This window comes from Besnoitia besnoiti, chromosome IV (genome assembly GCF_002563875.1).
Source record: "Besnoitia besnoiti strain Bb-Ger1 chromosome IV, whole genome shotgun sequence".
In the NCBI taxonomy this organism is placed as follows: Eukaryota; Apicomplexa; class Conoidasida; order Eucoccidiorida; family Sarcocystidae; genus Besnoitia; species Besnoitia besnoiti.
The window spans coordinates 3,195,737-3,220,528 of record NC_042359.1 but is presented as its reverse complement, the minus strand read 5'-3'; the positions used below and the strand labels follow the sequence as shown (position 1 = coordinate 3,220,528).

Genomic DNA, 24,792 nt, shown 5'->3' with positions numbered 1-24,792 from the left:
CTTGCGAAGGCAGTTTTCAAGGGAGAAGAAAGACTGTTAGAGAGGGGAGAGACTGTCTCAGCACGCGGATTCAACCGGAAGGGCGCCGACTTTACGCCAGAGTCCAGAGACTCGCAGTTCCGCTGACAGCAACATGAAGGAAGATCTCAGAAGCCTCGTACCGCACGCAGCAAAGACAAAACATCTCAAATGATCGGAATAACTGACCAGGAGACTGAGCACACGGCGAGCAAGACTGTGGAAAAACAACGGAGAGGTGGTCACTCGGTACAAGGATTTCCGTGCGGGCGCGATGCGCGTAAGAGACACCAGACATCAGACAGGGGGTTTTCAGTTGTTGGCGTTAGATTTCTCAACCGTTGACAGAGCTTTCATGAAAGGCACAATTTGAATAGGAGGGCAAGAGGATTCGATTCTAGTGTGTGCGCATACTGGAAAACTGGCTTTGCGCCCACGACGTGCGTCCGACAGTCAGAACCGCGCAAGTTGCAAACTGCATCTAAGAGCCCATCCCCAACGCGTGCGCTTCGCTCTGCGCGAAGACTGAGCAGCTAGGATTCGAGGCATGATTACGACAAAACATCGTTGTCGACTAAACCCGTAACTGCGAAGAGCCATTCACACCATTGCCGATCTTCTAGTTCCCAATCGAGCGCGGATCCCTCGCAGCGAATCACGACCCTCCGCAGCGGAATGACTACCAGAGGAGTACCCCTGTCGCTCAGCAAGCTCGCAGTGAACAACGCTTATCGGGCGCACGACCGTGATGTGCCTGTGAAGGTGTTTTTGGGAATCGAAGCAACACCTATGGCTTTTGATAGGTGCGGAGGGAGAGACACTCGAGGGTCGTTGTCACAGAGCCCTCCAGGTAGTCAACGGGGCTCAAACGCTTTGCCGAATGTGTTCATGGAGCCGGTAACACGCTCCGATACTTCCAGTCAAAATGAAACACAGAGGTCACTTCAGACTCCGTACTACTACTGGTGCCACCTCACCACAGCACCATCACCCAACGAAGCAGCCCCGTTATTGACAGGTTCACGACAGGACCACCAGCAGCCACACTAGCCTCAGCATATCCTGCGTGTTGAGCACGGAGCTAAGTCTGTACGAGTACGATGTGTGGCAGCACTGACGCACCGGGCCTTCCCACCGATATGCCTTTAGTCCTCATCCTGCAGCCATGTTTTCCTCGCAGTGTGAAGACTATCTTGTACGGCTAGCGTCAAACGCAAACACCCACATGGGAGCCTGACATTAGTAGCACCTCTTGTGTTAAGGTTTTTTTGTCTCTTTGCTGACACGGGTTGACTCGAGTTAGACGCTTGCTTGGTTTGATGTCGACTCAGATTTGCAGTGACCGTTCTAGGCGGCACGACCCCCCCCTCCCCTCAGTACAAGAAAATCGTCTCTTGCATCTCTTGAGCACTTGCCACGAACCGCCCGTGCCGGACATCGGAAAAGGCTACTGAGGAAAAGAGAGGAGACTCTCGCGTATTATGGAAACGACTAAATGGCGTGCATACAGCTGGGGGACCCACGTGTTCAGGCTGGTGTGCCAGATCAAAAAACTGCGGGCACCGCTGAAACCTTGGAAGAGCGTAGCGGAATCACCCTGAATCTCCGGAGAGATTGCTTTGATTCTGTAGTCCAGAAAACGCACGCAAGCGATGCGTCGCCAGCGTCCTTTAGTACCATGTAGCTCCTGCTTCTCAGTGCGCCGAAATCGGCAGCCATTAGATCCCAGCTCTGGAGTCGAGGCACTCCTTTTGCAGCGCGCATCCCGCTATTGCGGGCTTTCTCCCTACGGGTGAGACCTCGACCTGGACTGCCTGAACGTCTACGTATCGGAGCTCGACGACGCGGGTTGACATGCGGCCTGCTGAGGAAACTGTTGCTCTGTCTGTTTAGTTGAGGAGTGGCTCGACTCCGTCGGCGGGAACCTCGTCTAGAAAAAAGAGGAACGACTCCCAGTCGACGAGACCTGCGCGGCATTGAACATACTAAAAGGCGACTCCACGAAACGGAGGTTGCCTGAAACGCCCCTGGCAGCATGACCCCCGTTTGAGACGAGCGAGTGCTGAAACGCGAATAACTCAGAGACCTTCTGGTGTGGAGCGCATCGCGAATCGGGGAACACGGCTAAAGAACGTTTCTTTGCAAAGTCCGCACACGAAGCGCGACGCTTCCCGAATACCACTTGATGCGTTGGGCTGTGCCCTTCCTTTCGTCTTACCGTCGGCAGGCGCCCATTCCCAGATAGAGCGCAGGACATCGCCCCGGTAGAGCCGGCGACCAGACTCAGGTCGGTTCACTCTGCGCAGCACTTCGAGTTCTGGGTGTGGGAGGGAACCTCTAGAAGGAAGGACTTCCCCAAATGGCCCTGAGACCAGGCGCGTGAGCGCTCTCCACACGCACTCTGAGAAAACCAGGCAAACAGCAAACGGGAGGCGCGTAGTCAAAGAGAGCGTCACAGACCCCCCTATCGCACAGGCGAAAGATCGAAGCTTCTACTCGAGACCCACGCTCTGACCGAGACGACAAAAGCGCCCCAGAAACGCCTTGGCTGCACGGTGCCACACAACAACGAAACGTGGAATCTAACACTGGCGACGTGTGCTAACTGAGCCTCGAGCGCTGTCACCTCGCGCGAGGCCTTGTGGCAAGCGCCGGCGGAAACACACCCTCCCGACGCTATCGAAGAATGCACATCCCATTTCTGTCCGCCAGTTACGCGCGAATACGTCTGCACACGCCCTATGCTGACCTGCAACCGCACCGGAACGCAGGTGGCGCGCCTTGCACAAGGCCTCGAAACGTCTCGCACACGAGATTTCTTTGTTACCGACAACTAGCGTCCCCTTGGTATAAACTGAAAATAGATAAGCGCGTAGCCGACCAGGGGCATTCACAGCTGAGGCGCAGGGAGACGGAAGGAGCGCGGGGCACCGCTGAAGCAATTCCTCGTCGAACAGTGCTTACCAATAGCATCAGGGGAGATCGGTTCAGCCTGCAGAAGAGAGTTCACTTTCTCGTAAGTGGATCGTTTCTTTCTCCGGTGGCGTCGAGTGGATCCACTCTGCTGATCTTCAGGGTCTTTGCTTTCGCCCGGCTCATCTTCATTCGTCTTCTCGCGGCCTTCAGGAAGGCGGCGAGCCGCGGACAGAAACAGATCATACGCGGCTGCAAACAAACGCGCAACACGCGACCCGCCCGCTCGGGTACTGCGCCCGAGGCAATGAAAACCTCACTCCGTTTCCTGCTGTCGCGCCACACAAAGTGGCGCGCCGAGCTCCGACTCATGTTTCCTCGACACGGAGGGACTTGTTCCACTCCGATGCTAACGCTGTGGCCGTAGTGAGAATTGAATGCCACAGTGGGGATAGTTACCGCACACATATAGGAGAGATAGTGTATGGCGGCCTCTCTGTAAATCCGCTGTGGACGTAGAGAATCTACAGTACAATTTTATATTTGTTACATGGAGGGCGGTGTATTTGAGACTAGTTTACACGCAGATATTGATCCTACTCTAAACCCATCATTAGAAAAATTAGCTTATCATCCATCATACGGGGTGTCAACCGGGAATTAGCGTCTAGAAAAATATATAATCGGTCGTCTCAGCACGTATGCACAGCCGTTTTCCACTGCTACGCAACTATAAGAGAAGGAAGCTCCTGCTTGGTTCAGGGGTTTTTTCTATGGAAACTTCTGACAGGAATGAATCCACTCCTTTCCCCCAGATGCGAGACGCGATGTGAAGTTATGATCATTCGCGCGCGACTCGAATAATCATCTGCGGGCTGTAAATGTACACAGTTCTTGAGTCTAATTCTTCACTATACGGCTCGGATTGCTGGCTGACGCTGGAGTGAAGCCCGTCCTGCCGCCAGCTCGAGGTCAGGTTCGCTTTTCGTAACCGGCAGGGGTCGAGTAGGTGCGCGATAGCCAGGGCCTCGAAATTCGCTGCACCCTCTCCATACCTGGCATATACTGGATAGACCGCTGAGCGGCGCCGCTGTTTGGTTGGAGCGGCCACGAGAATTTCGCCTTCAGGAGACTCTCCACGAAATCCTGGAAATCGAGGCCGTTCCCGTTCAGGTAAGGAGCGGTGTGACCTGCCAGAGGCGAAGCGATTCGAGTGGAGGTCTCTGTCGGCAGACTGGACGGCCGCGGCTGCGTTTTGGAGTCACCCGATGCCGCCGAGGACTCGGCTGCGCCAAGGTCTCGAAGTAAACGCGCTGCCTTCCGTCTTTGAGGTTCAGAGGCATGGTTCTCCGATCCCGAGTCGAGGGCCTCTTCTCCACCTTCTGTTTCTCTGAAGGGAGTCGCCCTCTCAAAAAGAAGTTCCCACTTCTTCCTGTCGTGCGTGCCGCGTCGCCGCGTCCGGCCCTTGATGAAAGCTTTTTTCTGAATCAACAAGGACTGGTGCGTCCCGCCGACCCACTTTGCTCTCTCCGCCGCCAGCCACGCAGCCCAATCCCAGTTCGCCATGCGCGGCGCTCCCTCCGCCGCTGAAGCGGCTGGAAGCTGGGCGAGGAAGCCCCATTCGTCTCTGACGGGCGATGCGCCTCCGCAGCCCTGCCGCGGCTGCCGGCTTTCAGGGGCTGTCTCCTCCTGGCAGCCGCGAAGCAGCTCGGGCTGTCTGCTCCTAACGAGGCTCACGACGTGCTCATGGACGTCGAGCACCATGGGCGCCGCCGCCGCGGGCGAGGCGACGGGAGACGCGATGACGCTGCCGACAGTCGAAACGTCCGCTAGCCTCCCAAAGATCTGCGCAGACACATAATACACACAAAGCCGGTTTTCTCGCTGTTTCTGTAGTCTCAGCCGCATCACGGATTCGGACGGGGAGTGCGCAGAAGTTGTCGCGCGCGCCCGACATCGAGTACACCCTCGTTGTCGGGCGGCCTCGCCTGCGCGAAGGAACTGCCTGCATGCGACTCGGCGGCCGAAAAGATAAAAACTTAGAACTACTTATAGATATTTTTCGCGCTATGAAAGAGAACGAATCTCGGCATCCGTGCAATAGGAGAGCAGTGGAACGAGCTACTTGCCTTGATTAGATCCAAGCCGAGGAAACCGAAAATACCGCCAAGACCCAGGATCCTTTGCCTGGGGCTCTGCGACTGCCCACGCCGACAGGTGGAGCCGCAGACCCGCGGCGGCGACCCTCCTGCGGCGTTAGACAAAGCGTGCCCTCCGCTTGAACTCCTGAGAAAATGAAACTCCGCGCTTTGGAGAGCGCTAATATGCGCCTGAACTCCGGAAAGAAAAAATGTGCTGGGGCCGTTCTGCGGTGGATGCGACTCGACCGACACGCCACGAACCACGCCTCGCGTAGATGCGCGGCGCCATACCATGCTGCTGTATCCACACGGAAGGCGGCGGCGGGCGAGACTAGTGGTAGCGCATCGATTGACAGGGAACAGACAGGCCAAAGGAGACTCAGAGACGCCTGGAAGGGAAGCCGGCCGGAGCCGGCACGGAGACCAGCTGCGACATGCCGGCAGTGCGAGAAAAAACGGGCGATGAGGGGCGACGCGGGGGTTCCGGCGGGCGTCAGACTGCGAAACAGACAAAAGCAGACAGAGATGCGAAACGAGCCACACGGCAGAAGGTAGCTCTGCTGGTGTGCGGAGAAAATGAACCCAACTCTTCATCCTCGCCCGCCCATATTGCCCTGTTTGCGGCAGTACGGGGCTTTGCCTGCGTCGGACTGCGGAGGCTACAGACGCCGCGGCGGACTCAGATCCACATACAAACTGTGGAGCAAGCGCCTCGCATCAGATCGGAGGGTTCAGCTTCAGAGAGGCAAGGCTGCGGCAGAAAGTCAGAACAGTCCGTCCAGCGCCAGCGCTGCGTCGCCCGTGGGTCGGGCCATGTCAGTGGGGCAAACAAAGCTGACTTAACACAGGAGAGCGGCGGAAAAAAGACGTTTTGCCGTAAGACAAAATCTGATTCGAGCTGGGGGGTCGTGCGCTGAAAGGCTCAGGTCCGGACAACTTGCCGTCAGGCTCGAGCCTCGATGCCTGAAGAGGAAGGCAGCAAAGACGATGCGAGGCAATAGCGAATGCCTAACCACGCCGGGCAAACGTGCTGATTGAAGGAATACTGTCAACGATTAAACGGGTGTTAGCCCGCGACCTTGGCAAGACAACGCTGAATCAAAATTTGACAGTACCAGCCTGGCAGGACGTGCGCATGCAAGCGCCGCCCACGAATATCAGCATGCAGACAACAGCTTGCCGCTCTGCGTAGATTGCCATGACGCTGAAACGTCGATGTTCAATTATTCGATGCCGTATCAGGCGGAGATTTTCTGACATACCAGAAGCTTCAGTGGGTTACCAGTGGATTCTCGTGTCATCGCTCGAAGCGAGCCGCACGCTGGGCAAGACTCGGTGTAGCAGCCGGAAGTCGTACACTGCAAGCTGCCGTAGAACATGGAAGCCTCAGCCCTCGTGTGAAAGCCCTTCCTCGTTAATCAAGATGCGCGGCACTTGCGGGCTGTGGCGCCATGTATGTATCTGTTTCGTTCGCTGCAGTTGTTGGGGAGAAGGATTCCAAAGAACAAAGGCGGATCGCTGAAAGTAGTTAACATTCTATGCATGTTGGCGTCACGCTTGTGCGGCGGCGCGTCATTGAGAGCTGTGATGTCGTCCTGATCCCTTTCCGCGTAAGGAGCTGCTTCTCCACGCATGGCGTTTTGACAGTACCGGCGACCGGAATCAACAAACATTTGGGGAGTCCAGGGGATGCCGTTTAGAAAAGCTGCCTGATGCTGGCTACGTTCCTTGGCTTAGAAATCCGTCAGTTCTCTATTCGGTTGTCAGTCATTTCAGCCACGGGGCGGGTACGTGCGAATACTGTTTGCTGGCTCGCACTTGCTCGAGCGATCTGAATGCTTCGCAAATGAACTCCACTGTGTGATACATTTGATACATGCAACGCTGTAGCTCCTAGGGCATAACATTCAGTTGCTTCGCATGATGTCTGAGCGTTCGGCTGCTTGCCAAAGATCTTCATTCAGCATATGCGCTGCATTTCTCCTCCCATTTCTGCTACCGACCGCCTGTGCAAGTCGCTCGACGAGAGGACTAATGCCATTTACACTAAGAACTGACCACTTCCCAGCTAAGTTGCATTTCCTTTTTACGACGGCTCGGTTTCTGCTGTGCAACCTGGAAGACGGGATTTTGGCATCTCGTAGGAACAACCTCGCAGAGCTGCACCCACTTTTCCGCTGAAGAAATGTAGAATGACTAGGACGCATCCCAGCGGAGGTCTACTTCCCCGTTGCGACGGCGTAGACGGAGTCACCACGATGAGAAACGCTGCATGATCGGTCACCAATAGCGGAACGCTGACAAACGGACGCCTGTTCCAGATGCTCTGCACTGAATATTTCCTTATCCAAATTCCAACGGTCCGAACGCTCCGCGTTCACGCGTTGCGGGAGCTGTACTCGAATGAAAGCTCTGTGTTCTCCTTTTGCTGCACAGCGCAATTGATGCTAGGCACGTCACGTCATCGATAACGGGTACGAGTTGACTGTGGCTGCGGCAGCATCTTCCTTTCGTCGGCAGAAAATCTCACCTTGCTGGCAGCCTCACAGCACTGGCGTTCCATCCTGGATACATGAACAAATTCAGATCCCCCGTCGGAAAATTTCAAGAGCAAGGTGTTTCCAGTTGTACTGCGCGCCGGGGTTCAGCGCGGTGTAGCCTCTCACTTGATGGCTCTACCCTCTCTGAACCGAGCGCGCCTTGCTACACCCGGGGTTGCGCACTCTCATCACGAGACAGAAGTGTTTTTGCCGTAATTCTTATTGCTACCACGCAGGCAGACGACGGGCGCTGCCATACCTCAAACGCGCGTAACATGAGTAGGGCGGGGTCTTTCGCTCAGGGATTTGCTGAATGGGACTGACGCCACACAGCTCGATCCCCGTCGCACGAGACCGAAGAGAATCCCCGTTGGAAGAAATACGCCGGAGTGGTAAATCTACTTCACAAGCGGCATGCATATGTGAGCGTCAGGGGGCTTATCTTCAGTGACGATCTGTGTGCGAGTGAGGTCCCCAGAGCGCAGCGTCATCGAGAATGCGCCGCAAGACCAAAAAAGCCTCAGCCCAACAAGCATTGCTATCTTTCGTCTCGCTTCATAGATGTGGAAGTCTGCTTTTTTGTAGGCGGTGCGCTTTTCCGCTTGACGCGCTAGATATCGACTTGCTCATAATGCTTATAGAGAGAGGGGGTGCGGCGGTGAGGGAATCTGGCGGTAAGAACGAAGCGGCTGGGAGATTTTCTCAATGATTATCGCCCCGGTTGTAAGAATTGCTACTCTCTATGGTCCAGGCCTATTGTTGCTCAAGCCACCTGAAGGAAAAAAATCACGGCAGCGGACAGTGCCCGTCCTTCGCTGACACGCGCTCGCACAAGTTTCAGTTCAAAAAGACGTGCGAAGATTCCCTAACTCCCCCGTTGACCACACTGGGCACGCTGTATGCGTCTACGTCCTCCAAAAACCGACATTCATGTATATACGGCCTCTGTACGCATGCGTACCAGCTGATCCCCCAGAAGAGAAAGACACAAAATATCCGAGGGGGAATCAACATGCCCGGCAGCCCGACGCGTCGTTTCCACCGATGCACGAGGAGCTTCCCGGCGAGCTCACGGGGGACGATCATTGACAAGCCTTTGAATAAAACTGAGGTTGGCGCAGTGGCAGTGAAACACTCACCCAATAGCAAAGGGCAGCAAGTAGCCCGCAAGTGAAATCCCTGTTTGCGACGTACTCCCAGTTCAAAGTCCGCCTAATCACCCCGAAACCGCACCCTTCTCAAATGACGTTATCCTCTCTGACGTGAGCGCTCCCCACGACTGGCTGCGGGCTCACTCCGCGGCGCATACCTCGACGCACGCTGTGGAGACTCGCGTGGAAGTGAATGCCTTACAGGTCCCGAGGTCTCTCACTCTGCAGCTCGGGGCGCATCTACGTTTCAAACGTAACGGTGTATCTATTTGTGTAATTAGACTTGCATCTTTCTTTTCTGTATGTGTCACACTCCGTCGCGCTGTTAAAACACAAGACCACGTGCGAGCGCAAAGCACAAGATCGAAATGTGCACGTGGAATGCCTTGAGAAAGAGTTGCACTCAGCCCCCCCGTACGCATGAGGCTGCAAGGGCCAGCGAAACCGCAGCATTCTCAGAGTTCGCGTCCACTGCAGCGACAGCGAGGCGACCCCAGTGAAGCACCCAGAAAACGTTTCCGCGGGCCCGCACGAGAGGAAGACTCGATCAAAGGCCGCAAGAGACGGCGCCTGTAATCCGGCCTCCGTCCTTATTCATCTTGGATGCCACGAGTCGAGTCAAACGCCAGAGTTATTCCGACTACAGGCGCCGAAGTTCCTGCCTGAGAGAGAAGCACATGCGAGCACACACCCCAGTACCTAGGCATGAAATGCCAATCACTATTAATTTCAGATACACCTTACACATTGAGCCGCACCACTTTGACGCTGCTGTGCGGGCGACAAAAATCCTGTTCAGCCGGGTGCGAGGGATACACTGGCTGCCATGACGCTCTCTACTTGTCAGCAGTCAATAAAAATGGTCGTATCTGAAGAGAAACGCCATGGAAAGGTATTTGGACATAACCACAAAGTCCGAACGGAAGGGTACATACGCGAACACGAGTGAGCACACATACACCAATGAAGCCAGCCGGCTCCAGGATGGTTTCTCCTTACTCTGAGCGTAGCAGAAGAGGATTTTCCATCGAGGGCCGCCTGCACTCGACTGTGTCTCTCCGTCTCCCACTGCGGGATTCTTCCTCGTCTGTGAGAGCCTGGAATTCTGACAATCCATGGTGTTCCCGGCTTGTCCCGAGAGAGTTCTCCGGTGTCTGTACACTTGTGCTGTGTTGGCTGTGCGTGCGTTTAGCCAGGCCCTCGAGGAGGTGCGCGAAAAAGCCTCGTTTCTCCCCGCCACCTCCGTCGTCCTGCTCCAGTGGGGCGTCGCATGGTCTGTCCTCTCGCTGCACAGCTTCCCTCCTTCTCTCGGCTGCAGAGATCCACGACGAGGCGTCTATCCACCCAAACAGAAGCCCGAGCCCCCCGAGGCCCTCGCTCTCTTCGCTGACGCGGGCCCGCCTCGTGCGCGGGTCTCCAGGTTCCAACCCGTCTAGCCCAGGGCCAAGTGGCCCACGGTGGGGCTCCACACTCCGCCCTGCACTCGCAGCCGCCGCAGTGCGCGGCCTTCGGAGCCTGACCAGCCAAAAACGGTGCCACGCCTTGGCTGCCTTTCGCATGCAGCTCCATATTTTCCCGCCGAAGCCGAGGACGACCACACCGAGGACGAGGAAGGCGAGGCCAGTCGCCCAGCCCCAGGGATTCTTCGGGGGCTCGTTGAAGATGATCACGCCGCCCAAGCCAGTGAAGACAGTGAGCACCGCATCCATGAGAGGCACGCTCTCCGACGCGGGGTAGTAGCGCAGCATCTGCGACAGGAAAAGGAGCTCCAACAGCGCTGCCGCAGCCGTCAAAACAAACAGGAGAGGAAGGCGAATATGGTGAAACAGAAACACGGGGTTCACGAGACACAGGAGCATGTCAAACACAGACGCGACCACCGAAACCGACGTCGCGGGCAGAGGATCCAGCGACAACGACGCGGAGCCCTGGAGAAGCGCGGCGGCGGAGCTGGACGGAGGGAGGCAGGCCGACGAGAAGGAAAGAAAAAAGGCCTGAATTAATTTTATTGAAATGCCTGAACGCGAGCAGGAGCAACACACACACATGTTGAATACGCGCTGGTAACCCAGGCGTTGTCATTACTTCTTCTGTCCGCGCTTTCGTCCTTTGGTTCCTCAACGGCACCGCTACCTGTCTCCGGTACGGCTCTTATGCTCGTCCCCCAGCACGTCGCTTGTGCCATCCTTCGAACCCCGTTTTGTCCTCAAGCGCCCGCGATCCGCGAACCACAAATTAATTAACTCAAATTGAACAAAGACATCAACGTTCCTAGATTATTGAAGATGACCCCAGAGTCTCCCTTCTTCGCGTCTTCGCCGCGAAGGCCTTCCCGGCGCCTCCCAGAGGCGATTTAGTCTCCAAACCCAGCACCCCCTCCCCCCGTGTCCAGCACTCACTCGCAACGGCGCCAAGGACGCCCGCCGTGGCAGGTAGGAACATGTGGTGGAGTAGAGGAATCGCCGCGTGAACCAAGGACCCCTCTGCTTTGCTTTCTGCCTCCGCCAAGCCGCCAGAAGCCCCGAAACCCTCTGGCTCGCCCCCCTCGCCGCAGAGGTCCGCCAAGCCCTCGGGACGATCGCGTCCAGACGCCACCGACTCCGCCGCTGAGCTGAGGCATCCTCTGCCAAGCCTGTCAAATCCGCCGCCCTCCGCCGCCCGCGCACCTCCCTGCGGGCTCTCGGCAAGCGCGGCGCGGGCCTCGCGGAGCTTCTCTTCTGCGGGGGGCAGGCCCGGCGGATCCGAAAAGACGAGAACTTCAGGACTCGGCGCTGGGGCTGGGGGGGGCGAGGCCTTCTCAGGCCGCACCAGCAGCAGTAGACTCAGCCCGACGACCACGACTACCGAGCAGACGCTCTCGAAGATAATCGCCGCCGGCGAGACGAGCTGGCGCGCGAGCGTCGCGGTGTCCGGCAGAGGCGGCTCCGGCGCTGCGCAGGCCGTCAGCGTCACCAGCCCCGCGACGACCAACACGCCGCCTGCAGAGAGAGAGAAAAAAAGTATAGAGGCGTTGACCGGCGAAGAACGCGAAAGACAGGCGAGAAACAGAGAGTTCCTGGCGCCAAGCGGGTTGAAAACCCCGATACCTCGGCGCACTTTCACATGCAGGTGTCGAACAAAATTTGCCGGCAACCGAGGCTTCGGCAGCAACTCGAAATTCCTCGGCCCTAAACACAGAGGAGACGACTCAGCAGCTCGACACACGCTGAAGGAAGGGCGGCAGACGCTGAGATCAGGAGCGCCGCCGAAGTCGCAGGTGGGGACTGCACGGCTGCTGCGGCCTCCCGGCGGCAATGCACAGCATCGTACCAAGACGCAGCGTGTTCAGCGCGCTAGCTAGCCTCTGCCAGGCGCGCGCGGGAGTCCTACTCCTCGTTTTGCGTGGCGATGGCTCGAGAAGTCGCGTTGTGAATGAATCCATTTACGCAGGCTGAGTGCGCTGTGGTTGTCTCGTTCGCAGAGAGCTTACCAGCCAAGTTGACTTTGTGAACGACTTCGCCGAGCATGAGCCGCGCGAGGATGACGACGAAGAAGATCTGGAGCGCTGCGAAGCCGGTGATGTTGGCGGGCAGGAGCGAAAGAGACACGACAGAGAGGACAGGCGAGACGACGCAGCTGCAGAAGACGCCGAAGGCCCAGAGAGAATCCCACCTGCACTCGCACGGCGCGGCGACCTCCACCTCCCCGCTGATGCGCAGTTCGTCGCCGTCCTCGCTCCCCCCGAATTCGATGAATGACGACGACGCCGAAGCGAGAAATCGGTCCTCTCCGTCTCTCCAGGAGGACGTGGGGGGACGCGTCGCCTCCGACAGCTGCCTCCCCCTGCGCGGCGGGAGCATTTCTTCGCCTTCCTCCACGGCGGGTGTACGTACACCGGACGATGCAGCAGGGAGGAGCGCCTCGTCCAAAATGCCGCGAGCGTCCGCGCTGGCGGCGCCGCGTCCCCTGTGGCAGCTGGCCGACGCCGAGGAGGAAGACAACGAGGAGGAAAGGCGAGGACTGGCCGCGAGGGAGGGGCTCGAGTTCGCCTCCGCCAGGATACCCGAAGTTGGGGGAAGCGGCAGAATCGCCAGCCCCTCCATAGGCGCTCCACGCCCCACAGGATGACGCGTTGATTCGCCGTCTTCAGCGTCGCCGGTCTCCGGCGTCGCCGGCGAGAGCGCGCGCGAGACGGGCGGAGAACTCCCAGGGGCAGACGCCGCCTGGCGAACAAAAGAAAATCGAATGCACACATCGCCGAGAGCCGAGAGAATCGTCCCGAGGACGCTCACAATTATGCCCACGACGAAAAGCACGGAGGCCGGGATCTCTAAGACTGGCGGGTCGCCTGGCGCCGAAGAACCCCTCTGAGGCCGAGAAGGAGCTTTTGGAGCAAACAGGTCGCTGCTAAACGACGTAGAGGCAGGGAGAGAAGAGAATGAGCGAAGCGAATCATGCTGCTTCTCAGACGGCGCTTGAGACCCAGAGTCGGGCAGGAAACCGCCCGCCAGAGAGGAAACAGGCGATGTCTCAACAGACTTTTGCGCCCCCTCGGCTTGCACGTCGCCATCCTGTGCGTCACCGCGACCAGACATGCCGGGGAGGGATGTGCGCGAATCAGAGCCAGAAGACACGCCCGCCGGCCGGCCTGCAGAAGATCCCGACGCAGACGAAGAGGGACGAGAGGAAGGAGATGCAGAAGAGAGGAGCGGATCGCGGGCAGGTGGCGACCACGGCAGCGAGTCAAGGAGGCGCCGCGGCGTTTCCTCCGCTGTCTCTCGGCCGCTCGTTCTCGCTTCGGGACCTGCGTAGGCTGCAGAGCTCTTCGCAGAACCCAGAGGAGACTCGGTGTCCTCTTCCCCGCGTCTACCTTCGCTCCCAGCTTCCTCTGAACGAGGAAGATGCGACGAGGCCTCGGCACGCGGATGTTCCGCCGTTTCACTCTCGAAAAACGAGCTGCTCCCGTCGCGCCCGCCACGTCCTCTTGTGTGTCTCAGATGGTTACCGCCTGCCGGCACCCGAGCCGTTGTGCGCCGCGCCGGTCGATCGCGGCCTTCTCCGCGTGGAAGCCTGGAGATTCTTGCCGGCCCTGCTCGTAGATCGCTTCCTTCTCGTCGAGGAGAAGCCGCACGATCTCCCGTCTCTTTTGCATCCCCAGCCCAAGTCCATTTTTCTGCGAGCTCCCCCTCTGTCGCGCCTTCAGGGTCCGTCGGTACGTCCGAATCATGGCGGACCTCCAGCTGTGGAAGAAGTGCGTTTCCAACGTCGAAAACGCTGGCAGCGACCCCGTCCCGCTCTTGTGGGATTCCTGTCGAAGCCGAATCCCTGTCCCTGCTTTCCAACGCGGAAGGCGACGGGGTCTCGTCGCCGGCCGGATTTACCGTCCTCCGCTGCGCAGCACCGACGGGAGCGAGTGGGCTTTCAGTCACTGCAGAGAGACACAGAAGAAGAAAGAAGAAGAGGCAGACGGTAAGCGGCGGCAGAAAGCTCCCAGAGACTGAGGCATGTGCCGAGGAGGAAAAGAAGGCGTGTAGCGTTCGAGAGCTGGGCGAGGCGGAGAGGAGCGAAGGTGGGGGCCGAGCCGAAGCAGGAAGAGACCGGTACATCTGCCGCATGGAAACAGTGGAAGCAGGTGTCTGTGAGGATGGAGCTTCACAGCCGTCCTGTCCGCTGCAGGCAGGGCGACCGGCCCTCGCCTTGTGCATCATTCGCGTGAAACTTGCCGCGACAAAGAAAATACATTACACAAGCACCATACTCAGGCGACAGCAAGCGGAACGGCGAGAGGAAGGAATAAGTGGCAAAAAAAAAAATGCTCGGAAGGGCCATCCGGCGCGTGAGAATTCAAAATGGAAACCGGACCCAGGCGACCCAATAAGAGCAGAGCAGTTGACCGGCCACCACGCAAACGCAGATACCTCCTAGACATGCACAGACACGGAGATAGTCAACGCGAAAAGCCATATGAGCCATTTACAATTTTCTGGCAAACCCTTCTGACTGAACGAAGATCACTCAAGCCGCAGCATCCCGGAGCGCGAGGCGAAGTACGGCGGCGTTACTAACGAGACCGTTTTACGACAAAGGCTTGCTTGTCTTATCACGAAGCACCAGGGAAATGGTGATGAAGAGTTCGTCCATAGTCTTCTTGGGCAGTGAAAAAGAACACAACGCAACATCGTATCCGTTGTGTCTGAGTCTTTGATGAGTGCGCTGGCAGCTCGTCGCGGCCGCCGGGAAGCCGGAAAAACTTCGACCGGCTAGGTCCACTGAGTGGAAAATCGTCTCACGACCGAGAGAACACGTAAAACCAAAAAAAGCTGAAGATATAAAAGGCGACACAATCCCTCCAGTTCGTTTGGTTATCCGACAGGCACGCACTCGCTCCGTTGTGCCGCGCGCATTGGCGGCCGCCGGGCGCGCGACAACGCAGCGTTTGGCTAATCATGCCCGTATCTCCGGCTGAAATGAAGTCCACCGGCCCGTCTCAGAATATGTAGAGGGCTGAGAGAAAATGACACTCAAAAGAAACATTAAACTAGTTCGGTTTGCGAGAGAATACCGGAAAAATCAGACACTGTGCGACATGCAACCGCTTGCAGACGCGGCGTACATACACCCTCGGGGGCGCCTGGGATACGAGTGCTGTTGCTGTGAATATGACGGCCACCGGATATGCGCAAAATTAGCGAGGCAAATGAAAGGCCGAGGTAGTTAGAGAAGTCGCACCATGACAGTTGACTTCCGTTCCAACGTGAGTGAAAAACCACTGCGCGAAACGCCGACACGCTGGGCACGCGAGACACGGTCCCGGAGTAACCGAGCACGTCGCGCGTTGATGAGACAGGCTCTTTGCCGTTCTTTCACAACTACTCAAATACGACGACACACAGGCGTATCCGGATTTTGTTGCCGTTGAGGTTCTCGTGCAGCACCTCGAAGTTTTTTCTCTGAATCAGGGAACATATGAGTCAGCGCTCTGTCCGCTGTATGCAGGACACGAACCTCATGCAGTACTGCGTGCCAGAGGCAGCCAACGCCGACGCGGTATGACTGACGAAACGGGAATTTTGTCTCGCTACAAGCCTGGGTGTGAGCAGATTATACGGCTACGTTCCTGAAGAAGTTCGTGAATTCTAGTGAGAGAGGACTAAAGAAAGGAAACCACGAGGCGCACGTGGAATGGGTCGCCTACGCGGCCGACATGAAGTTGCGGAGCGCAAAGTTGTCTCGCCTGTGGAGCCGAGAAAAATTTCAAGACCATGCGCTGTCTGGGCCGGGTATACTCTCCGCTGACTCTAACAGGATCGCCTAGTTTCTAGCGCCGGGCGTACGAGACGTGAACATGCGAAGCGTTTCTCTGGGAGATTTGATCGTGCTTTATACTTCGACACTGTCCGAACTTCTCCATAAGCGGACACTCGCGCGCGGACGCTAAACATGCCAGTGCACATGCCTTCACACGTAAGCGTGTGTATGGTGACGGCCTTCCCTTTAGTCTGTGCAGGGTATCGAGGCGCATGCGCCCTTCCGAACTTTCTAAGGGCATTCGACAAAGCGAAGAAACGCAGGTGCTTTCCCCTGGTCTATCTGTCGCCTCTTGCCGGTGTGTCAGCGGTAATTGGGAAGCTTCAGCCACGCTCGCGCGAGCCTAAAGCTATCGCCCGGGCTCGCCGCCGTCTTCAGGTCTCTTCTGAACCGTTTTAACGTACAGTTTGCGTTGTGTCGTTGCGTTCTCGCTGCGTCGTGTACAGTATCCGGTGGGCGTCTCTCCATGTTGCGAGCGAGACCAAAGGCCCAAGGAGGCGCGGTCGTACCCATTTGGACAGTCTCCAGTGAAAGCGACCGTTACTCGGACTCTTCGCTCTCGACCGTATCTTCTCTTCCATCTGCCTCTTTCTCACTTCCTCTGTTGACCCTTCTCAATGTAGCGAAGAGCAGAAGCCTGTTTTCCTGCCACCTGGGCGTGAACCGATCTACGCGACCAGATCCTAACTCCGAGCGAATATTCCGCATGAACAAGGAAACCCATATCGCCTAGGTCAACGCCAGAGAACTCCAAAAGGGTAGACGTCTTTCTGCCAGGCCAGCTGCGCTCAACTCTCGCTTTAGTCTCCTTGGCAGCCCTACTGAGATCTTCATCCTCGTCTGTCCCTCTTCGGTGTCCTCGCTTCGTTCTGCACAGGCTTTTCCATCTCCGGGTTTCCAAGAGCCTCTGGCTTTCACGTTCTCTCAACCGCTGTTTTGTCTTCTGGCGTTGCGCGCGGTGACGCTGCGGCTCAATCCTCCCGTAAAACAACTCCGGCAGGCTCTGGCGCGATGAAGGGAGGCGACGCGAGCGCCTTGCTTCTTCGGATGCGCTCCAGCAGCCGCGAGGCCTGGCGCAAGTCGCTTCTCGTCTTCCTCTTGGTCGGCTTACTTTTCATCCATGTCTGCGCGGAAGAGGTCGAGAGAGAAAATGAGAAGACAAATGGAACGTATTCGCAGGTCAAAACCTCGCGCGAGCGCGAGGCAGAATCCAAGAAATACTCGTCACAGGGTGAGACCTCTCTGAGCAAGACGTAGAGACTCCTTGCGAGTCTCCCGTATCGACGCAGTCCTGTACATGGGATGCATGAATAGCAAAACATGCACGTAGTATGAAAACGTTGACAGTCGCGACACTTCCACAGGATCTCTCTCTTCCACCAATGTGTGGATAGGTGTCGTCTCGCATACATTTAGAGATGCGCGTACAGCCGCGCACGCTGGCTGAGAGCGTTCTAAACATGTTTCCGGGGCAGCAAAGACAGAAACTGAGAATCACGTCGCTCCTCTTCAGACTCAGCCATAAGTGGCTATCGTCCTTTCCAGACTTTCGTGCAAGCGTGTGTGTGTCTTTTGTTTTTACAGCTTCCAATCGATCTGTGAATGTGCCTCTACATTCTTATGAATCTCTGTTTACTTACTTCGTAGATGCCAGTTTTAGGTGTGTATATCCCGACGAGGGGCCTACGGCCTTGTCTTGACTAGTGCAACTCCTCGTATGAATGGCTGTTTTTTCCTTCATTGGCAAACCCGACTGTGTGCCATATCAAATTCCCTTCTTTGGCTGCAGGTGTCTGCTTGCCCTCGATGGGCTTCTCCGTGGACATTCCCCGCGACCGCCGCGACGACGTTTTCCTCGCGTGTCATGAGCACCAAGGCAACAGTGAGCGCTGAAGAAACAGAATTTGGTTGCTTTCCGCAGCGTGAATATCGCCGCATCGTTGCAGAGATGCCCTCGCGCTGTATACCTGACGCTTTCGAGTCTCGCGGACGCGAGTTCCCTAGGCCGTAGAAAAAAAGGGGGAAGCCCTCCTTGCGGTCGCCGTCTTTCCTCGCCCGAGGGATCACATACCTATTCTTTCTGTCGTTCCTCTTCTGAGTCTCTGGTCTGGCACCTTAGCATCCTTTGGCCTCTGTGAGACTCCAGTTCTGCGGAGCCACGCCTCTGGTGGGTAATGCGAGCTCAGCTCTTCGTGCCTGCGAGCGCGTCCTCCCCCCCCTCCCCCGTTTTCTGCTTTTCTCTCGCGTCGCTCTGCTTCTTTTGCCTTCCTCCCCCTTCATCCGCCTTCTTTGCACTCTGCGTCGCCTTTGTTTTGATTCTGTGCCGCTTCGCGCTGCTCTGTTCGGGTTCCTTCGCTCGCGTGCACCCCGCGCGGCAGTGTGACCCCCTCGATTCCCGCTGTGTGTTTGCGCCAGCCTGCTGCCAACGGCGAGACACGGAGCACGTCCTCCGCCGGCTGTCGTTCTACTACGGCATGGAGAAAGTGAAGAAAGGCTTTTCTTTCCCGCCTCGTGACTGCCCGGTACGATGCAGAAATTCCTGTTGGATCGCTGAATCTAATCTGCCGGATCTACGTTGCCAGGCCAATAGCCCAACCTGCTGCATTATCAAATACCTATATATATGTATACAGTTTCACGTATACGCATATGTATGTATGCCTGTATGTCTGTTATGTATGTTCATATGTATATGTGTATGCACGTAGGTATGTAGGGATGTGTCTATGTGTGTTCGCGCGCATCGATTTGTAGACGCAGGCAGCCGGAGATGCCGCCTCCTTGTTCGTGGCGCCTGTTTCCATTGCGAGGCCCACATGCATCCTGCAGCCGGCCGTCCCTCTCCGGGAAGAGGAAAGGCGTTTTGTCGTGTTTGCTGTTGCAGTCAGCCTTCCGCTGTCTGGATTGGATTTGCTATTTGTGAAGGCCTCTCACTGCCTGCGTCTCTGACCTCGTCGCTCTCCCCGGCCGACCGGCCTACGCCGCTCCTCATGTGTCTCTCAGTTCTGCCGTCCCTTCGCCTTTTTTTTCTCTTCCAGTCCTTCACTTCGGCGGCGATGTGCGCGCGCTGCGACGCCCGCGTCGGCTTGGGGAAGATGACTCGGAGGAACGCGCCGCTGCTCTGCCGCTCGTTCTGCGACACCTGGTGAGTGGGGTTCGGATGTCGTTTGAGAAAAACCTTGAAAACTGTCTTCGAATATGAGAGACCAGATGACCCTACGGCCGCATCTCCGCGATTTTCGTCCGAGCATGCGGCAATCGAGAGGCGAAATCCTTCTCCCCCTTCTGCGGCGCCTCGAAGGTTCGCCGTGGCACAGGCATTTCTACCTCTCTCGATCTGCATTCAGGTGTCTACTGCGCGTTTGATGCTCCTGTGTGCCTTTTCTCGCTGGCTGGGTCCACGTCGCGCGTGGCCTGCCGCGTTTCGCAGAGACGATTGCGTCAGGCTTCCTTCCCCCTTGGCCGCGTGTTTGTCATTTCGCGTGCTGCTTCTGCTCGCGCGTGTGTTGCGTCTTGCGTGTATCACCGTCACTTTCGTCTCGCGCCGGTCTTGTCCTCAGGTTCCGCGCCTGTTTCGATGATTACTTTGCGCCGGCGCCCTCCGGCAGTCCTCAAGCCCTTACGGTCTGCTCGCCGGACTCGGTGATCTGCTCACCTCTTCGCGACGGTAGGCGCCTGCTCGTGGGGACAAATCGGCGGAGACACTCTCGCTTCTCCCGCGCTGGATCCGAGGGCGTGGTGAAAGCGAGAGGCCCGCAACAGAGGCCATGTGTGGAATGCGACGCTGCGCCACCAGGATCTCTCGCCGAGGCGTTTGGGAGAAGATGTGTCGCATGTCATTAACGAACCTGCGGCGTCTACGCACAGTCTCGTTCCGCGAGGGATTCGCGGCAGCTGGTGCCCTGTTGTAGGTGCTTCCTACGCACGTGGGATTGGGCGCGAGCTCGCCGAGGCCTGAAAAGTTCATGGCGCGCGAGAGGACAGCGGCCGGAAGCGAGCCTTTATACGGGTGTGGATACATCTAGTTCGATGCACATAGCCTCTAAACATATATATATATATATATATATTTATCTTTGGAGGCACACTCTCGCGTTCCACGGATCGAGGGGGGGCACTGCCTGGTGCTGCCTCGTATTGGCTTCTCCGCTCCTCCTTGCTCGCAGCTGTGAGGCAAAGAGGCACTGAGGTTCCTTCGACCGACTTTTTCGTGTCTGTTTGCAGTGACAAGCGACGGAGCGTCTTTCTGTCGAAAACTCGGTTTCGAGGTGGCGGGAGGCAGCAGCGGCGAGGAGGGGACCGACGAAGAGGAAAACGAAGAGGATGACGCGACCCCCTGCTACGACGGTGAGCAGACTTTCAGCTCCATAGTGCATAAGGCGTGAAAGGAGATAAACCTTGAGACGTCAGACGGTTTGATATCCTGCACTCACCGCGCGACCCTGCGAGTCTCTTCGTCTCTAACTGTTTCCTGAATGGGCTCTGCGGCACGCCGCGCAGCTTCACGCGGCTCTGCGCCTCCAGTTCTCTCCGCGCGCGTCTGGGCCGTGTAGATCGCCCCTTTTCTTGTCTCTGCTTTGTCTCTGCGCCTGCAGGAGTTCCGGCGGCCTCGGCGTTGGGCGCGGCGCCGAAGCCGCCGCCGCCAGCGGACGACGCGGGCTCGGGCTACCCGGCGCGCTGGACGTGGCGCGAGCGGCTGTGGTATCTGCGCTACCGACTGGCGCTGTATCTCTCTCAGATGATTCCGCGTACCGAGTTCTGGCTCTTTCTTCTCCTCCTCTTTTACTTCCTCTCCAAAGCTCTCAGGGCAGTGCGCGAACTCGTCAGCAGGGCGCTGTTCCGGCCGCGCCACGTCGGGTCGCAGCCCTGGGGACAGGGGTGCCACGCGTCCCTCGACGCCGCGGATGGCGGGCGCTCTGGGGACGAGGAAGAAGAAGTCTACGACGAGGGGGAGGACGCCGACGGGCGCGGCGCTGGCGGCGGGGCTGCACCTGAGGCAGCCGAAGCGTCCGTGCGACCCCCCGCTTGGCGGCCGCTCGAGGGCAAGAAGGCGACGCCGGGGGAGAGAGCGGCAGACGCAGCGGCCCAGAGGTGGGCGCAGCAGCGCAGCGCAGGGGGACGAGGTGTCCAGAAGGCGGGCTTCGCGGCTCCGACATGCTCGCTCTTTGGGGGCAGACGGCAAGAAGACGACGAAGAGGAGGAGGAAGTCATGAACCCCGAAGAAGTCCGCGAAGTGTTGGCCGCGGTCGGCCGCTGAGGAAGACGTGCCGCGTCTGGTCTGAACAGCGGAAGGCGAGTTGACGCCTTCCGCCGAGTTTTCGCGAGGCAGGTGTGCGAGCCGAGACAGACGGAAAACTCAGATGGTCCAAGGCGTCTGAGACAGCGGCCGGAGGTCAGCGACAGACGACGGGGACGAGACGTGCGAACGAAGAAAAGAGAAAGACATGTGAAGCTTTCCTCGTGCAGGCTCATGTCATGTCTGTCCCTTGCATGGAAACAGCACAGAAATACGACGACGGATTCAATTCCGTGTACGCATCCTTCTGCGGAGACGGGCTACTGGTTCTCTGGGAATACGCTTTCGTGCGTCTCGTCCTTGACTGTGCGAGCGGCTGTTGCCTCACTTTGCTCTCTGTTGTATTTATCTTGCTCTACGCTGATGCAGTTTCTTTTGCCTTCTTTTATCGCCTTAGTCCGGCCGTCACGTTTCCGCGTTCAGCGTTTTTTCGATTTTCGTTTTCCTTCTGCTCTCGTCTGCGATCTGTGCGCTCGCGCCTTGCCGGGCTTTCTGTGCACCTCTTAGCCGCCACGGCGCCAGCGCTGGCGATGCACTGAACCTGGCGTTTCTGAAGCGCGAGTGAATTATTGAAGGTCTCTAGGTCTGTTCCCTGGGCGCCAAGCACGATGCAGGAACGCCTGCATGCGTCGCACGCGCCAGCCAAAACCTGATAAAGCACGCGAGAGTCTCCACGGCCGAATGAGACATTTACCACGCTACACGACGACCGTAGATGAGGCTTCCGAACGCTTGCGTACGTAAGTCCCACAAGTGGCAGGTCGGGCCCCAGCGATCAACCACAGAGGCGTCTGCGTCGAACTCGAGCCTCCCTCTGGACGTGAGTCCTCCCACAAATTTACTCGAGGCTGTGCCTCCTCCTCACAGTGCGAAATCGTATGCAACAAAGATGCGGAAAAGTACTCCAAAGCCTGCCTTGAAGAAGCGGAATCGAGACGAGACGTGGAGTTGCTACCGCAGGTGGGAAGTACTTGAAAACTCCGAACACCCCGGTGTTGAACTTAACACCCTCGACAGAGGGCATCCCGTGCGTTTTATGCGCCCTATACCTTAAACTGTTGAGATTGTGCGCTACGAGCGAGCCCGCCAGAGGACAGCCTCCGCAGCTGGTGGCAAAAAATGCCTAGCACGCGGCGTCGTTTAGTCCAATGCCACAGGGCTAACGCTTGGCCGAAGTCTTCTATTTCTCCGACACTGGAACCAGAAGCGCAAGTCGCGAACAGCTCCAGTGCGAGGGAAAAAATATGCGCTAACGTCTGTAAGCGTTTAGGCAGCTGGTAGAGACCCTCAACCGCCACACACGTCTATCACTCAAGAGCCAGGGCTTCTTAGTGTTCTCTCGTATTTCTCGCAGTACTGTAACGTGATTGTGGATTTGCTTCCTGGACACGGTATGTATATTGATATATCTTTATGCGTGACTTTTCAGTCGAGAACATTTGAAGAGGACTGCGGTTTCCTTCAACCTGTTGGGGCTTTGCCCGCTTTAGCCTTCAGCTGCCGAAAGAAACCGGAAACCGCTTTCTGGAGTTTCGGTCTGCATCTGGATAGAGCTGCAGGCTGTGCGGACGACAGGGTAGCGGGCAAATCTTCGCGTAGGGTGTTTTACGCGTATCCGCAGACGACACGGAACCGGGACTCTCTGAGAGGTGTGCCGAAGAATTCCACAGCTGACGCACTGAAAATACCTGCGGCGCTCGTGTATGCGCACCCTGGAGGAATGTGAGTGTAGTGTAAGTGGCTGGCGTGCGCCCGTATGGAGTGTGTATCGGCCCTTCAGGTCCTTTAGACGTGAGGGTCGTCACGCCAGCGCCTACGAATGACCGCGTGACGGAAAAGGGGGGAAACGAGGGTGCGTCACGACACTGCTCGGCAACGGAGACCGTGAAAAAAGCACAGAGACAGCGAGAAACGAAGCAGGACGAAGCGAGTTCCGCTCGAACACGCAGAAGAAGGGCAGAGGAAACTGTTTCCCCCAGACACCGAGGAACCACAGAAGACGCGCGGTGTGAACACAGAAGTGAAAAGCAGGGGCGGGCAAGCGGCATTCAAGCGAAGCAACGTACAAGACGACTCTCTGTGTCAGAGGCTGCATTTCCCCTGCATTTTTTCTCCTTTTCCGTCACCCGAGTTCCTTGCTTGTTCTAGCGCGTGTCTTCACCCATCCACCGCCCGCCCCCGAAGGAACTCCGTTTTTCGAGGAAACGCGGAACTTCGCGCCTCATATTTCCGGTTTGCATCTTCCGGAGCACGGAGTTCTGCCCTAGCAAGGACGAGATGCTCAATGCAGATACGGTCATTCGCTGCTGGCTCGACTGCGCTTAGACACGCGTGTGTATGCGCAGGGACTCCTCTAACATGCTATGCGCCCGTGTCTACTACACACGCGATGGGTTGAACGTCCCTCTGTGCTTTCCTCGCCTTTCCTCGCATTGAGTTCGCTGCATCTGTTGTTTTTCTGGGTTCTTGCAATCCTATGTTCCTCTTTTCCCTTCGTTCTCAATTTTTTCCCTTTTTCTGCGTACGCTCAGGCGCCGACCCTCTCGGGGCTCGAGGCAGCCGGCAGGACGCGACCGAGACCCGTGACAGAGAACCCGCTGTCGCCGTTTGCTCAAGACACAAATTCACTCCCTGTCGCCTCAACCCTGGATAAATCTGATATAGTTTTTAGTTGGCTCACTTTCGCATTTTCAGGCTGTTTCTCGAGGCCTGTTGTCTACCAAGATCTCATCGACCGCACGCTGGATGGGCGCGAGTCTCGCTCGCAGCGGTGGCTTGGCGTGTGTGCTGTCTTCTGAGCGGGCAACGTGGATCTCACGATATTTTCGCTTTTCTCGCTTTCCGTCAAATCCCGCGAGAAACCATGTAGCAGCACCGTCGCGCCCCAGCCGCGAGCATCCGCAATTTCCTTTGTTGAAGAATACCCGCGTTTTCTCCAGCGCTGGATTCGCCTTGGCACGTTAAGCGAGCTAGAGCCAACCAACGCAGGGGGCGGCGGTAAAAGCGGGATTCCGAAGGGGAGGAGAGGTATCAAGTAAACCCAAAAAAGAGGAGAGGCTCCACGAAGCGGGAAAACGCGAAACTGAGCTTCCGCCGTTCTGCTGTGGAGTTTCTTTCGTCGTTTTCTCCCGCGTGGCACGAGCAGCCGCCCAACCCCTGCGGACGGGTCGCCGCGCCGCTAGCGACGAGCTAATCTTTTCCAAACTCCGTTCTCTGGAATTCCTTCTCTTTTCCGCTTACGCCGACTGCCCTCTCGGGGTTTTCAGCCTAACGGGGGTCAGGCGGGACATCGCGAGCCTCAGAAGTCGCCTTCCGGCCCCGCTGCGCAAAGGCGATTTCTGTTCCTGCTACGTTTCCTCGTTCTTGCCTGTAGTACTCGCGTCTTCTTGCTGCTTCCCGCTGTTTTTCGCTGCTTTTCCGCGCTTTCTCCGTCCTGAAAGCCCACG

The 24,792-nt window shown here is 57.3% G+C and overlaps 3 protein-coding genes across 3 annotated transcripts; 1 reads left to right on the top strand and 2 right to left on the bottom strand.

Moving 5' to 3' along the window:
- Positions 1 to 1,907: 1,907 nt before the first annotated feature.
- Positions 1,908 to 4,839, bottom strand: BESB_055710 (uncharacterized protein; the record flags this gene model as incomplete). Its single annotated transcript, XM_029364006.1, has 4 exons — positions 1,908 to 1,984; positions 2,237 to 2,419; positions 2,983 to 3,183; positions 3,987 to 4,839. 4 exons carry the CDS (start codon positions 4,837 to 4,839, stop codon positions 1,908 to 1,910), a joined length of 1,314 nt encoding a protein of 437 aa, XP_029219929.1.
- A 4,564-nt stretch (positions 4,840 to 9,403) lies between these two features.
- BESB_055700 (uncharacterized protein) lies at positions 9,404 to 14,450 on the bottom strand (the record flags this gene model as incomplete). The annotated part of the gene is made up of 4 exons (XM_029364005.1): positions 9,404 to 9,425; positions 9,763 to 10,780; positions 11,163 to 11,741; positions 12,233 to 14,450. The coding sequence occupies 4 exons, from the start codon at positions 14,448 to 14,450 to the stop codon at positions 9,404 to 9,406; spliced, it is 3,837 nt and encodes a 1,278-aa protein (XP_029219928.1).
- A 2,611-nt stretch (positions 14,451 to 17,061) lies between these two features.
- BESB_055690 (uncharacterized protein) lies at positions 17,062 to 21,307 on the top strand (the record flags this gene model as incomplete). Its single annotated transcript, XM_029364004.1, has 7 exons — positions 17,062 to 17,281; positions 17,840 to 17,932; positions 18,466 to 18,572; positions 19,089 to 19,195; positions 19,611 to 19,717; positions 20,275 to 20,397; positions 20,646 to 21,307. The coding sequence occupies 7 exons, from the start codon at positions 17,062 to 17,064 to the stop codon at positions 21,305 to 21,307; spliced, it is 1,419 nt and encodes a 472-aa protein (XP_029219927.1).
- Between the last annotated feature and the right edge of the window lie 3,485 nt (positions 21,308 to 24,792).